Genomic DNA, 12,776 nt, shown 5'->3' with positions numbered 1-12,776 from the left:
CCTTATCGGCAACGGTCAGCCAGCCGGTATTGCTGGCGCGTACGATGATGAATGTGTCACTCTGGCCGCAATAAATTCTGGCGATACTTGCCGGGCACATTGACACATCAAGGCCCATCCGGCGCAACGGAACGTTTCCTCGCTGGAACGGTATGTTGTTTGCCAAAAGTTTGACGTGCCACTTCCGGCTAGAGCACCGGCATCCTTCGGTATGATGATTTTAGTAGAATTCAGCTTGGTTTACCTTTTCAATTTTCAACCAGCGCGTATCATCGTTTCTATCGGAAATGGTGCATGAAGTTTTTATTGGTCGTAAGATACGTTTTAACTACCGATCCGGAAACAGATATTATTTCCATATTTTTAAGCTACAGTAAAAAAATACTAAACAAATATATTCCACCAATCATCAATCAAGTATAACCGGAAACAATTTTACATCCTGCCACTGTCAACCGTCACTAATGAACTCTTCATTGCCGGTCCTAAAAGCAACTGCTCTTTAACCTTTATCATTTGTATGCATTTGTTTTCCTTTCCAATCTTTTTTTTTTGCATATCTTCATCCAACCTATCGCAACAAAACCCTCGCTCATCAGTCAGAAAATCAACAGTTTCCGCTTGTTGATTGCTGGATCGATTTATTATTCAAATCAAGGGACAATAGTGTATGAACGGGACTGGTTTCCGGACCGATTGTGGAGCCGATAGTTTACCACCGAACAGTGGAAGTGTATATGGGGTACTATTTTGTCTATTTTCGGTATTGGAATATCAGAGTCGAAGGATAGCTGTTGTTCGCTTTATGGTCACTTGCATACTGACTTATTTTATTACGTTACGATTAATCGTTAGTGGTAGTTAGTGCTCGAATGTTTGCAAGCAGTTTTTTTTTCGAGTGGAAGAGTAAATTATTCAAACATCCAACAACGTGCAAGTATTGCAGTGTTTTATTTGGATTATAAACAACTGCAATTGTTTCAGATAAAAATAATTAAGCAACAATCAATGGGAAACATGTAGAACGTTTATTTTGCTTCAAATTATACATTCACTCCACTGAAGTAGTTTTCAAAGAGAGGCTAACAAATAAATGAAGAGCTCTGCAGTACCGAAAACAAGCAGACACAAAATACGATACTCAGTATTTGTATTCCGTATCATAATACACTCATCAAAATACCACATTCCACTTACCAACTAACAACCAAACACCCTTGCACTGCTAACTCTAACCGTGCCCGACATTATCCATCTCAGACCTCGTAAAAATAAACAGACATCATGTCATGTCGCATGCCTTGCTTCATTATGAATATCAAAATGGACACCTCGGTGCGTCCCCAGTACAAACTCCTTGCGCCCAGTGCTTGCACCAAACAAACAAGCACCAAATGAAATTAGTCCAGCGAGCAAACGAGCCAGCTGCACCATCCGTCCCGGGGCGTCATCATTCGTCCACTCTGTTGAGCGTTCACTTGCTACGGGTACACACGGCTGCCCGGCTGCGTAATGGCGTGAAGGATGCCATACCGGATATAATTCAATTTTCGTTCATCTAATTAATGAGATGAAGGGAGTGCAAGCGAACGAGGGCACACAAATAACTTCCACAAACGTGCACAATGGCGCACGATAACCGACGGTGTACGGTTTACATGCGTTTCATTCTTAAGCACTCACTGTACCACTGTATCGTGCTCATATAGCGATGCGAACGAGCGCAACGTCGATAATCGATACTATCATGCAGCTCGACGGTGCATACACGACCGTATCTAGTATAAGGAAGATAATACAAAAATCAAGCGATGCAAGGATGCAAGCGCTACATTACACAACCGAAATCCTAGTTCCATTTTTTAATGCTTTACTCACAATTGAATTCTTTCCGGTAGAATCCATGCGCTTCAACCCGTACAAATTATGTGTCGCTGCGCAACCACCTCAATTGCGGAATCTAAACTGCACTACTTCAACCCGATTTCATTCCTACACCACATCAAAGAACACATTCCTGCCACGAAGATCCAATAATAGAAATTCCAGCAGAATAAAATAACCAACGGGTAGAAAAATCAGCCCCCGTGCTCATGGTGGCCTGCCGGATGAGCTTATAGGTGGAAATGGACTGGAATTTTTACCTTTCGGAATGAAAGCGTGCTCTGTTTATTTCATTCACTCGCAACGGCGATAGAGTTGGAGGGAGACCGAAGTGAAAATATCTCATCTCAAGTACTACAAGTGCTTCCTAAACGAGTTTCAGTGTGAGAAATAGGGTACAGAAGATATTTTCTTCAACATTTCTCTGGTACAATGCAGTTTCAGCAGCTATAAGCTCTAACTTGAACAGCTTGATCAAAGAAATTAAATGTGCTGGCAAACTCAGTGTAAAGAGTGATACATTTCCAAGAACTCCATCTTAATACCGTTGAAGTATTTGTCGTGAGCTGCTACTAATTTAATGATTCAATGATTTCTTGAGGTAATTCACCAGTAAAGTTGAATTCAATATCATTATGCATCAGATGAAAGTGTATCAGTACGATGCAGTAGACACGAACACATGCCCATTCGCGAATCTTATCGCTTCGGACATAATCATTCCGTTGCAAAGTGCCCTCTTACTTCAGTCACGTCAATCGAACTAGACGCTTGGGTTTTAATTTTCTGAGACTATTCATTTCCGGTGATATCATACGGCTAACTAGTGTGCCTTGTTAATATGATCATTACGCGAGTGTTTCTAGTGCTCCTGGTGCTTATACCACTATGTTCCGGTGGGTTAATGCTTTTAGCGACGTGTAAGACAATCAAAAACCAACTTCTGCTCATCGCTGACACAATAAATCGTAGAGCTCGCGACATCCAAACGGCTCCATTCTACACGACACGCACAGTGGACGAACGGTTGAAACTGCTGTTGGAATCGTACCAAAACATGCTACAGTCTTACCAGCCGTACGTGGAACAAGTGTCTACGTTTGTACAAGGCAAGCTAAAGCAGTTCAGCATACCGGTAAATGACCTGGAGGAAAACACATTGCAACTAGAGAAGATCTTCAGCTGGATGGAAGATCGGTTCGCCTTCCAGGAGTTACAGTTGAAGGAGCAGAAACATTCGTATGTTAATTTGACCACCGAACTCGAAAATAACCAACAGCTGCTGGAAGCGCTAAAGGAAACACAGCGACAGTTACAGTCCCAGTTGGTAATATTGCACCATACACTTAAATCGGAGCTAATGGAAAACAGAAAGCTTCAGGCAAAGATCAATGACAATCCTACTACCGTACAGGGTTAAATGTGATGAAGCGTGGGACGAAAATAAAGTGAGTTCTAACAACGAAATATAGCGCAGATAGTGCATATAGTCTCTATGCTATGCCATGTAATACAACTTTACAGTAATAAATTACACGATCTTACAAAAGTCGATTTTGATGCGCTGTGTTGCTATTCGATCGAACAAAAAAATTACTTCAGTTGTTCAGTCAGTTCTTGATGCTTCTTATCATATGAACACGGTCTTCAAATAAACAGAATGCCTGCATTGGGGATTCCCTTTTTCCATTGTAAACCAGTGGGAATCCCACATTTCTTTGCAGGGTTATTGCTTTAATCACGAGGTCATCATTTGTATGCTCATAACATTGCTTCTAGATGTAAAATCTTTGTGTGCGTGTTCGTGAAACAGGAACGACACGACCAGACAAACGAACTATCAGCAATCTCATGTTTCAGTAATCTAACCTTTGCGGAATACAGCGCAAGTAACTCCTGGAGCATCATGGCGAGCAGATCAACATTGACTGTACTTCTGTTATTCGTTGTGTTTATTTCCAAATCGTACGGTTGGCCTACGTATTGTGATCCTTATGCCTATTACTTCGAGGATATTCAAACCCATCTCCAATCGGTCGCCCCCAAATATGGTGTGCCCTACTCGGGTGAGAAAGAAGACACCTCCCCAACAGTGCAACGCTTACTGGAACGTTTCAACCACGATCAAGTAAAGCAAATAATTTTCAAACAGTCTATCAGAAAGTACACGGCCGATAAAATGAAACACTATAAAGTAATCCCATCCGTGAAGGGAAGTGCCAGTGAGCTTGATGATCTCAAACATATATTCCGCTTGCTGGACGATAAATATTTTGCATACTTGACGGAGATAGAACAATATCAAAAAAAGTTCGTGGAAAAAGAGCAGGAGCTAAACATAGCGACGCAACAGATACAAACACTGAATGATACCATCGTTGTATTGGAGAAAATGTTCCATGAAGGATACAATACTTTGTCGAAGACGCGTGAAATACAGACCAATCTCCAGAAAACCATCAAGGATCGTGGGCTTCAATAGTGTGTCTCGATGAAAATCGCGGAAGACACAGTTAACAGAAGACTCCACGAGTTTTCCGTACAAACCATGTAGCAATAAAATAAAGATTATTCTCTGTCAATGTGTAAGATTTTTAAATTTGTGTCAATGTGTAAGTTTTAATGTTGTGTAAGAAAATATTATCACAAGTACAACATTTATACGAGTTTCAGTGTGAGAAATAGGGTACAGAAGATATTTTCTTCAACATTTCTCTGGTACAATGCAGTTTCAGCAGCTATAAGCTCTAACTTGAACAGCTTATAATCAGATGAATCAGATTATTATAATTAATCAGATTATTATACATCAGATGAAAGTGTATCAGTACGATGCAGTAGACACGAACACATGCCCATTCGCGAATCTTATCGCTTCGGACATAATCATTCCGTTGCAAACTGCCCTCTTACTTCAGTCACGTCAATCGAACCAGACGCTTGGGTTTTAATTTTCTGAGACTATTCATTTCCGGTGATATCATACGGCTAACTAGTGTGCCTTGTTAATATGATCATTACGCGAGTGTTTCTAGTGCTCCTGGTGCTTATACCACTATGTTCCGGTGGGTTAATGCTTGGAGCGACGTGTAAGACAATCAAAAACCAACTTCTGCTCATCGCTGACACAATAAATGATACAGCTCGCGACATCCAAACGGCTCCATTCTACACCACACGCACAGTGGACAAACGGTTGAAACTGCTGTTGGAATCGTACCAAAACATGCTACCCTCTTACCAGCAGTACGTGGAACAAGTGTCTACGTTAGTACAAGGCAAGCTAAAGCAGTTCAGTATACCGGTAAATGGATTAGAGGAGAACACGTTGCAACTAGAGAAGATCTTCAGCTGGGTGGAAGAACGGAACGCCTTCCACGAGTTACAGTTGAAGGAGCAGAAACATGCGAATGTTAATTTGATCACCGAACTCGAAAATAACCAACACCAGCTGGAAGCGCTAAAGGAAACACAGCGACAGCTACAGTCCCAGTTGGTAATATTGAACCAAACACTTACATCGGAGCTAATGGAAAACAGAAAGCTTCAGGCAAAGATCAATGACAATCCTACTACCGTACAGGGTTAAATGTGATGAAGCGTGGGACGAAAATAAAGTGAGTTCTAACAACGAAATATAGCGCAGATAGTGCATATAGTCTCTATGCTATGCCATGTAATACAACTTTACAGTAATAAATTACACGATCTTACAAAAGTCGATTTTGATGCGCTGTGTTGCTATTCGATCGAACAAAAAAATTACTTCAGTTGTTCAGTCAGTTCTTGATGCTTCTTATCATATGAACACGGTCTTCAAATAAACAGAATGCCTGCATTGGGGATTCCCTTTTTCCATTGTAAACCAGTGGGAATCCCACATTTCTTTGCAGGGTTATTGCTTTAATCACGAGGTCATCATTTGTTTGCTCATAACATTGCTTCTAGATGTAAAATCTTTGTGTGCGTGTTCGTGAAACAGGAACGACACGACCAGACAAACGAACTATCAGCAATCTCATGTTCCAGTAATCTAACCTTCGCGGAATACAGCGCAAGTAACTCCTGGAGCATCATGGCGAGCAGATCAACATTGACTGTACTTCTGTTATTCGTTGTGTTTATTTCCAAATCGTACGGTTGGCCTACGTATTGTGAGCCCGATGTCTATTACTTCGAGGATATTCAAACCCATCTCCAATCGATCGCCCCCAAATATGGTGTGCCCTACTCGGGTGAGAAAGAAGACACCTCCCCAACAGTGCAACGCTTACTGGAACGTTTCAATCGTGATCGTGCTAAGTATACGTCTCTGAAAGAGTCCACCGAAAAGTACGCGGCTGATAAAATGAACCACTATAAAGTAATCCCATCCATGACGGGAAGTGCCAGTGAGGTAGATGATCTCAAGGAAATATTCCGCATGCTGGACGAAAAATATGTTGACGACTTGACGGAGGTGGAACAATATCAAAAAGAGTACGTGGAAAAAGAGCAGGAGCTAAACATAGCGACGCAACAGATACAAACACTGAATGATACCATCGTTGAGTTGGAGAAAATGATCAATGAACGAAACATTACTTTGTCGAAGACACGTGAAATACAAGCCAATCTCCAGAAAACCATCAAGGATCGTGGGCTTCAATAGTGTGTCTCGATGAAAAACGCGGAAGACACAGTTAACAGAAGTCTCCACGAGTTTTCCGTTTTCCCTGTTAATGTGTAAAATGAAAATTTTAATGTTGTGTAAAAAAACTTAATCACAAGTATCGTATTTATCATTAACTCTGTTTAATTCGCATGGCAAGTAGCATAAAAGTTATTAATTTAGCAATTCAATTACTCAATCATCTCATAGGCAAATTGTTACCGAATAAAGCATTTCAATCGCATATATTAAAGAAGGCTTATTTCTGTATTGAGAACACTTTTCGCTTGTAGTTGAACATCATATAATTCAATAATTAAGTTTCTTATTTCAAATACATCACACTGTATGAATGTGAAATGTACATATGAATAAAATGAAATCAAACGACTCATAACACAAATACATTCCCGTCGTTACGACTCGTTTCGCGAATCTTATCGTCTCAGACGTAATCAATTCTTGCACAAACCAGTAACGCCTCTTACTTCATCCTCGTCAATCGAACAAAATGAAAGATCCAAATATGGTGTGCTCATGTGGGCAACACCTCCCCAATAGTGAATAATGAATAGCAGAGTTTGAATAGTGTGTTTCGTCCGAGGTCGCGTGACGGACCGATACTAGAAGTGTTAATAAGCTTACCGGTCACATCCTGTAACAATAAATAAAAGATTAATCTCCTTTCATGTCGAAGGTCAAAGTGTTGTGTAGTGGAAAGAAATACTTTCCAAAGTGTGATGCTTGCCAGCAATCAGTTCCATTGTATATCGGTATGAAACTATTACCACCAGAACGTTCATCCCAATTCCAAGGACACCAAGAAAAACTTTAACTGCGCTAATGCCAGCATTTTTGTGTTTTTGCCCTACTTGGACCTTTGACATCTCCGCAAGACGATGATACGTCTAAGTCAATAAATACGAAACTCCCGTCGAGTGACATGTTTCGTCTGTGCTGCTCGAATACACGACGCAGTACGCACGCAAACGTATAGCACGAGAAACCTTACGCCATATGCCAAGGATGGAAGCTGTCCCGTACCGAGAGTGACAGGTTGCACAGGAATGGAATAGTATGGGTGGAACAGTGAAAGTAAACCCAACCAACACCAGCATCAAACACAAAAATGCTCTTAGCGTCCGTAGGTTGAACGCCGTCATCGTTAGCCACCGTTGGGAGTACTCTGGGGTTGGCGCTACTTTCGGGACAATTCGCCGGAATAGGTGCGATCATCTTGCGAGACGTTTATACAACACGACACCGACCACCACAACTATGGGGTTTGTCCCTTTGTTCGTCTTACGCCGGTCAGTTTTAAGAGCACTCAGAACAATGAGGGGTAACTTTTTTGTTTGGAGCTGCATATTCGGTTTTGCTAGCTGAACCATACTCGTATGTTGTGTGAGAATCATTGCATGATGGGTGGAATATGTTCGTACTATTTTTCCAATTGCTTCCACAACAAACACACAACGCAATGAAGGATTATCCATGGAAAATAAATACACAATTCCATCCCCTATCTTTAAGCACCTAAGGAGGATTTATGTGTCAGTGATAAGAAGAATTAGGCTGTGGTCACTTCCGTCACATTACGCGTCACAGTTGATAGTATTTCGAATTTGTTGCGTGTAATATTTCTATTCCCTGCCTTCCAAAAGCAACGTTTTCTTATGAGAAGACCGTCTTGGTCAGTTTGCTATAATGGCTAGTATTATCGTACACACTCACTCGACGAGCTCGTTACAAGTGTATCGAAGCACTTAGACGTACATAAATCACACCATCATGCTCCTCTGGACGGTTGCTGGCCAGTGATGCTGCATCGACGAAGCAAATATTTTATCCTTTGATTAGATTTATCTTCCTGCTGCGTGAGATGAAGATGCTGGATGCTTCGTGACGGTGACGGTCAGACAGCCAACGACCGGATCACCAGAATGATAGATTTGCTATCGATTTTCGTCTCATTCGTTAACACCGTCGTCTTCGGTGAGGTAATGATGGTGCTGAGACATAAGAAGACAATTGTTTACCTAAGGTGTATTGTGTACGAAACGCAATACGTGCCAGTACGTATTACGAGCAAATAAATCGAATGCGCCACAGGATAAATAGGTTCACCTTAATCATAGCATTGCAGGTGATTTCTCACCTGTTGTGTGGATTTAATTGGTTGGCGTAACCGACTGCAGTCGGCTTGTGAGCGGAAATTTACCTTTCTGGTACCTCCTTTTAAAGTGAAACTACAGTTTGAGTGGTTGCTGTTCTTATCCACGAATTGCATACATTTTGGCGTTTTCCATATTGATTTACTTCTCGGAACAAGGGTTTTGGACACCAACAGCATTGGTATGCTGTATTTAACTACTGTTGCCCACACATTACGCTGATTCATTGAACAGCTTTACTATATCCCGTAAATAATTGGTCAAAAATGCTTCTCTTCAAAGATTCAAGCCCCATTAGCATTCCGAAGCACCGTAACACAATTCATCAAGCAGTAAACTCGAAGAATGCTTCGAATGAATTATCTCTGCGGTACATAAAACAACAAGCATACTATCAACGGACCAGAATGAAATCATCGCCGAGTATAATCGTATCACAAACCAACAAAAATATTGATGCCATTCCCAGGTGCGCAACCCACGTAAGGAAAACTTCCATCCCACCCAAATTGGTACCCGACACTGCAACGGACGTCGTCCTTCATTATAACGTACAGGTAACAGCTTAATGGGCACCGGGGAGCACCTTCACTACCATTACCGTCTAATTTATTCAAACGCTCCTGCCCCCTGCCGAACCACATCCCCACGTACGGGTGACGGACGAGTTGTTCGTCGCCAACAGCATGTAGCAAACAGGTCACGGAACCCGTCACCATTAGGCTTACACATCCGCCATCTTCCCACGGTTTGTCTCAACGTTTGACGCCGGCATCGGTAGCAAGGGAAAATCCATTTCCGGTCATTAGCGCAACTGGCCGCACGCTGATGCTGAACTTTCACGCCGGCCGATGGGATGCTTTTTAATGGTTGTGACTTATCGTTGTTTTGTGCAAAAGTGCCGCACAGCGGGTAAGATGTCGCACTGGCATAACACGTGAATGAAAACGAGCAAATAAACCATAGGGACTTAACGACCCCAAAAGATCATTTTTGCGCAAACAAAATGGTAAAAAAAACTTTTCTGATGAAAAGACATCGAAACAACTCTCAGTGTGATGTTACTGAGTCAACGAAATGTATGATAAACTTAAATCTTAATTCTTAACTTATTATAGACGTTTGCAATTGATCTGTACACTTTAAACCTAGTCCCGGATAAATTGTAATGCGCCTAAATGTAGACTATCCAGTTACATGTTTCCACGTAAAAACGTCAACACTTTCAATTCCTTTTTTCATCAGAATTGGATTTATTGCAAATATTATTTCACACCACTATGTACAATAATGACATAGGAATGGAATTAAGCAAACACTGTTTATATATTTCTTATCAAAAAAAACATACATATATCCAGCAGTTTACATTAAAGTCAGCATACAAGTAGAAATTAATCTTGTTTTTGGCTATACGGATTATAACATATCATTTTCAACTTAGTATACCATATAACATAGTATAGTTAGTCAACAAGTATAATTAAATCAATGTTTCAAATTTATTTCTGATTTAAAATAACAATTCACTAACAAAATTTCATGGTATGCTGCGTTTAAGAGGAAACAGTAGGGTACAATTCAAACAAACCGTTCTGAGCATTTATGCTAACCGTAAGAAAAATATTATTTTACACATGCACAGGATACACAGGCAAACACATAACGTAATTGACGTTAAACAAGGGTGTTGGCGTTGAAATCCCTCTGCAATGCACGAAAGGTGAAGTGTTTAAGGGTAAATGAAAATTATTATTCCATTGGCGTTGTTCTCACACTGTGCATTTCAAGGAGCACAATCCGAGATCCGATTCGATAGACAGAGCGTGTTAATATTAACCATATCGAGTGAAAAGTAAGTATTTATCGAGTAAATATTCCATGGCTGCCACTTCCACTCATCAGTCATTCAATGCATCCGTTTGTCCATCATCTAGCGACAGTATGGACGAGATTCATTAAATTAATTAAATCCTTACACTCACGCGAGTGTGTGTGTGTGTGTGTGTGTGTGTGTGTGTGTGTGTGTGTGTACTTTCGTGCCGCACTCAAACAAGAGTTATGAAGCGTTCTGATAATCACAATAATTTTTGCGGCTTGCATCCCGATAACGTTTGCTCAGTTCGTTTGTTTGTTTCCTTTCGTGTGTGGAAGTGGCAAAATAATAACACCGCCCGTCCACTCGGAACCGGCGCGAGTGCGATGGAAACTGTGAGGCGTAATTAAATTCGGCACCGTGAAATGACCATTTTCAGGTCACGATGAATTATGCAAACAAAATTTTACAAGTACCTTCCGGTGGAATGAGATGCAGTTTGAGCGTCCTGTTATTAATTGAAACGATTGCCAGTGCTTCGATGCGGACTGATAGCCACCTAGACTAAATGTACAGTAGCGATTTTGGTTAGTTGGTTGACTGGTTAAAGAACAAATTCAATAGCACGAAATTTGTTTGTAGCATTGACATACAAAAACATAATTCAAACAAGGAAAACATTTTAATATCAAAACTATCACCGAACAAATCCTACCGTAGGGATCCAGTCAGTGCGCCACAAGAAGGTTAAACTTCTGATAGTACAACTTGCTCTATTTCCTTCCTTAAAGCATCCCGGTAAGGCCACCTGCCGGTAGCGGAGAAGCCTTTCAAAAACTGTTTACAGTCAGTTGTTTCGGTGCCGGTACTTCAAACCATATCTAAGAAGTCTTTATCACTAGGACCACGAAAAACTTGCCAACGATATTTTCCTTTCCTCTTTGCTCGCAACCAGACATTCTAAGGTCGCCAGCAGCATACACGACACAGAGGAGTGGATGCAAAGTTTCTTGGACGAAACTTTCGACCCGGTTGCGTTTCGTTACGCCCAGTCTATCTGGTCTGGTTCCGGTGGTTCCGGTTTCTTCTCCCCTCAAACGTTGATGATAAATGTGGCTTCTTGACCGCAATAAATTTCGCCAAACACTTTTTCTGCCCATATCTCGTACGTATTATTATTTCTCTTTTGCTGGCCGCTTGTCTGCGTTCCGGCACTGCGGTACAGGCGTAAATGCGTAAATAGAAAACAATGTACATTGTCGTGTGGTTTCCCTTGTTCTCCATCCGACTAGGATCCGTCCAGCAGCACCAAGCAGTACGACCGACGTCTGCAGAATGTCTCGAATAACTTTTGGCCTTCCGATTTGCTTTCCCTTATCTCATCTTGCTGCCTCCGCGATTTTTTTCTTTGCCAGAAACTGTCGCATAAAATGTATATGTGACACCGTCACATAACATAGCGAATACAAACGGACAAAACGCTGAAGCGCGTTTGGAATAGGACCACTGTGATAAATGAACGTTTAATTATCAACGACACTACCATTGTTTCTTTCAATGTAGCTGCACTGCAGCTGATAGGGAGATAGATTTTTTTACTGTTCTTTTCTTGGCACACGATTAATAATACATACAGTTGGGATTAATCTAGAATGTATGTCCTGGGCAGCATTCTATAGTAAATGAGAAATGGTTGTTTCCCGACAGTAATCCTAATTAACGGACACAATTATGCCTTGCGCTCAGGGAGCGAATACATAGCAAGCATTTTGGATATGTTTTATACATGCGTTTAGTAGGAAATATATTTACTTTTCCAATTTCTTTACAATAGAAAGCTCAAGTTATCCTAATTGCATTATTCATTGCATACGCTGGAAGTCCTCGCCAATCTGCGACATAACTCATAAAACCTTCCTGAGCGATAGTACAATAAGGCTGAAGATTTTAAGTACAATAACAATCATCAATTATATTATACGAGTTACAAGAACCTACGTGAACACAGAAGAATATGTGGAACACATATTAACTCTCCCTTCTTTGATGTATCGTTAAATAATGGAAAAGTGATGGAAAAACCTAATAACATTTTATTCGAGGCGGCTTTCGAGTAAATCACATCATTTGCTACGTTCATTAAACTTCTCGACAGGTTCACAACAACGTTTAACCATATCAACGGAGCTGATGGACAACGACCAGTGCCAAAACAGATTTCCAAACTACAAAATGACTCCCGGTAATCCAT

The 12,776-nt window shown here is 41.0% G+C and overlaps 1 protein-coding gene across 1 annotated transcript; it reads left to right on the top strand.

The window, feature by feature from the left end:
• The first annotated feature begins 5,796 nt into the window (after positions 1-5,796).
• LOC128303898 (uncharacterized) lies at positions 5,797-6,773 on the top strand. The gene has a single exon (XM_053040982.1). It carries the CDS (start codon positions 5,960-5,962, stop codon positions 6,533-6,535), a length of 576 nt encoding a protein of 191 aa, XP_052896942.1. The 5' UTR covers positions 5,797-5,959; the 3' UTR covers positions 6,536-6,773.
• Positions 6,774-12,776: the final 6,003 nt, after the last annotated feature.

The sequence above is a fragment of the Anopheles moucheti genome, chromosome 3, assembly GCF_943734755.1.
Source record: "Anopheles moucheti chromosome 3, idAnoMoucSN_F20_07, whole genome shotgun sequence".
Classification (NCBI taxonomy): Eukaryota; Metazoa; Arthropoda; class Insecta; order Diptera; family Culicidae; genus Anopheles; species Anopheles moucheti.
This window is presented reverse-complemented; position numbering and strand designations above follow the sequence as displayed.

What these genes read in the sequence shown, in the direction of transcription:
- LOC128303898 (XM_053040982.1), top strand. Translation starts at nt 5,960, where the DNA reads ATGGCGAGCAGATCAACATTGACTGTACTTCTGTTATTCGTTGTGTTT.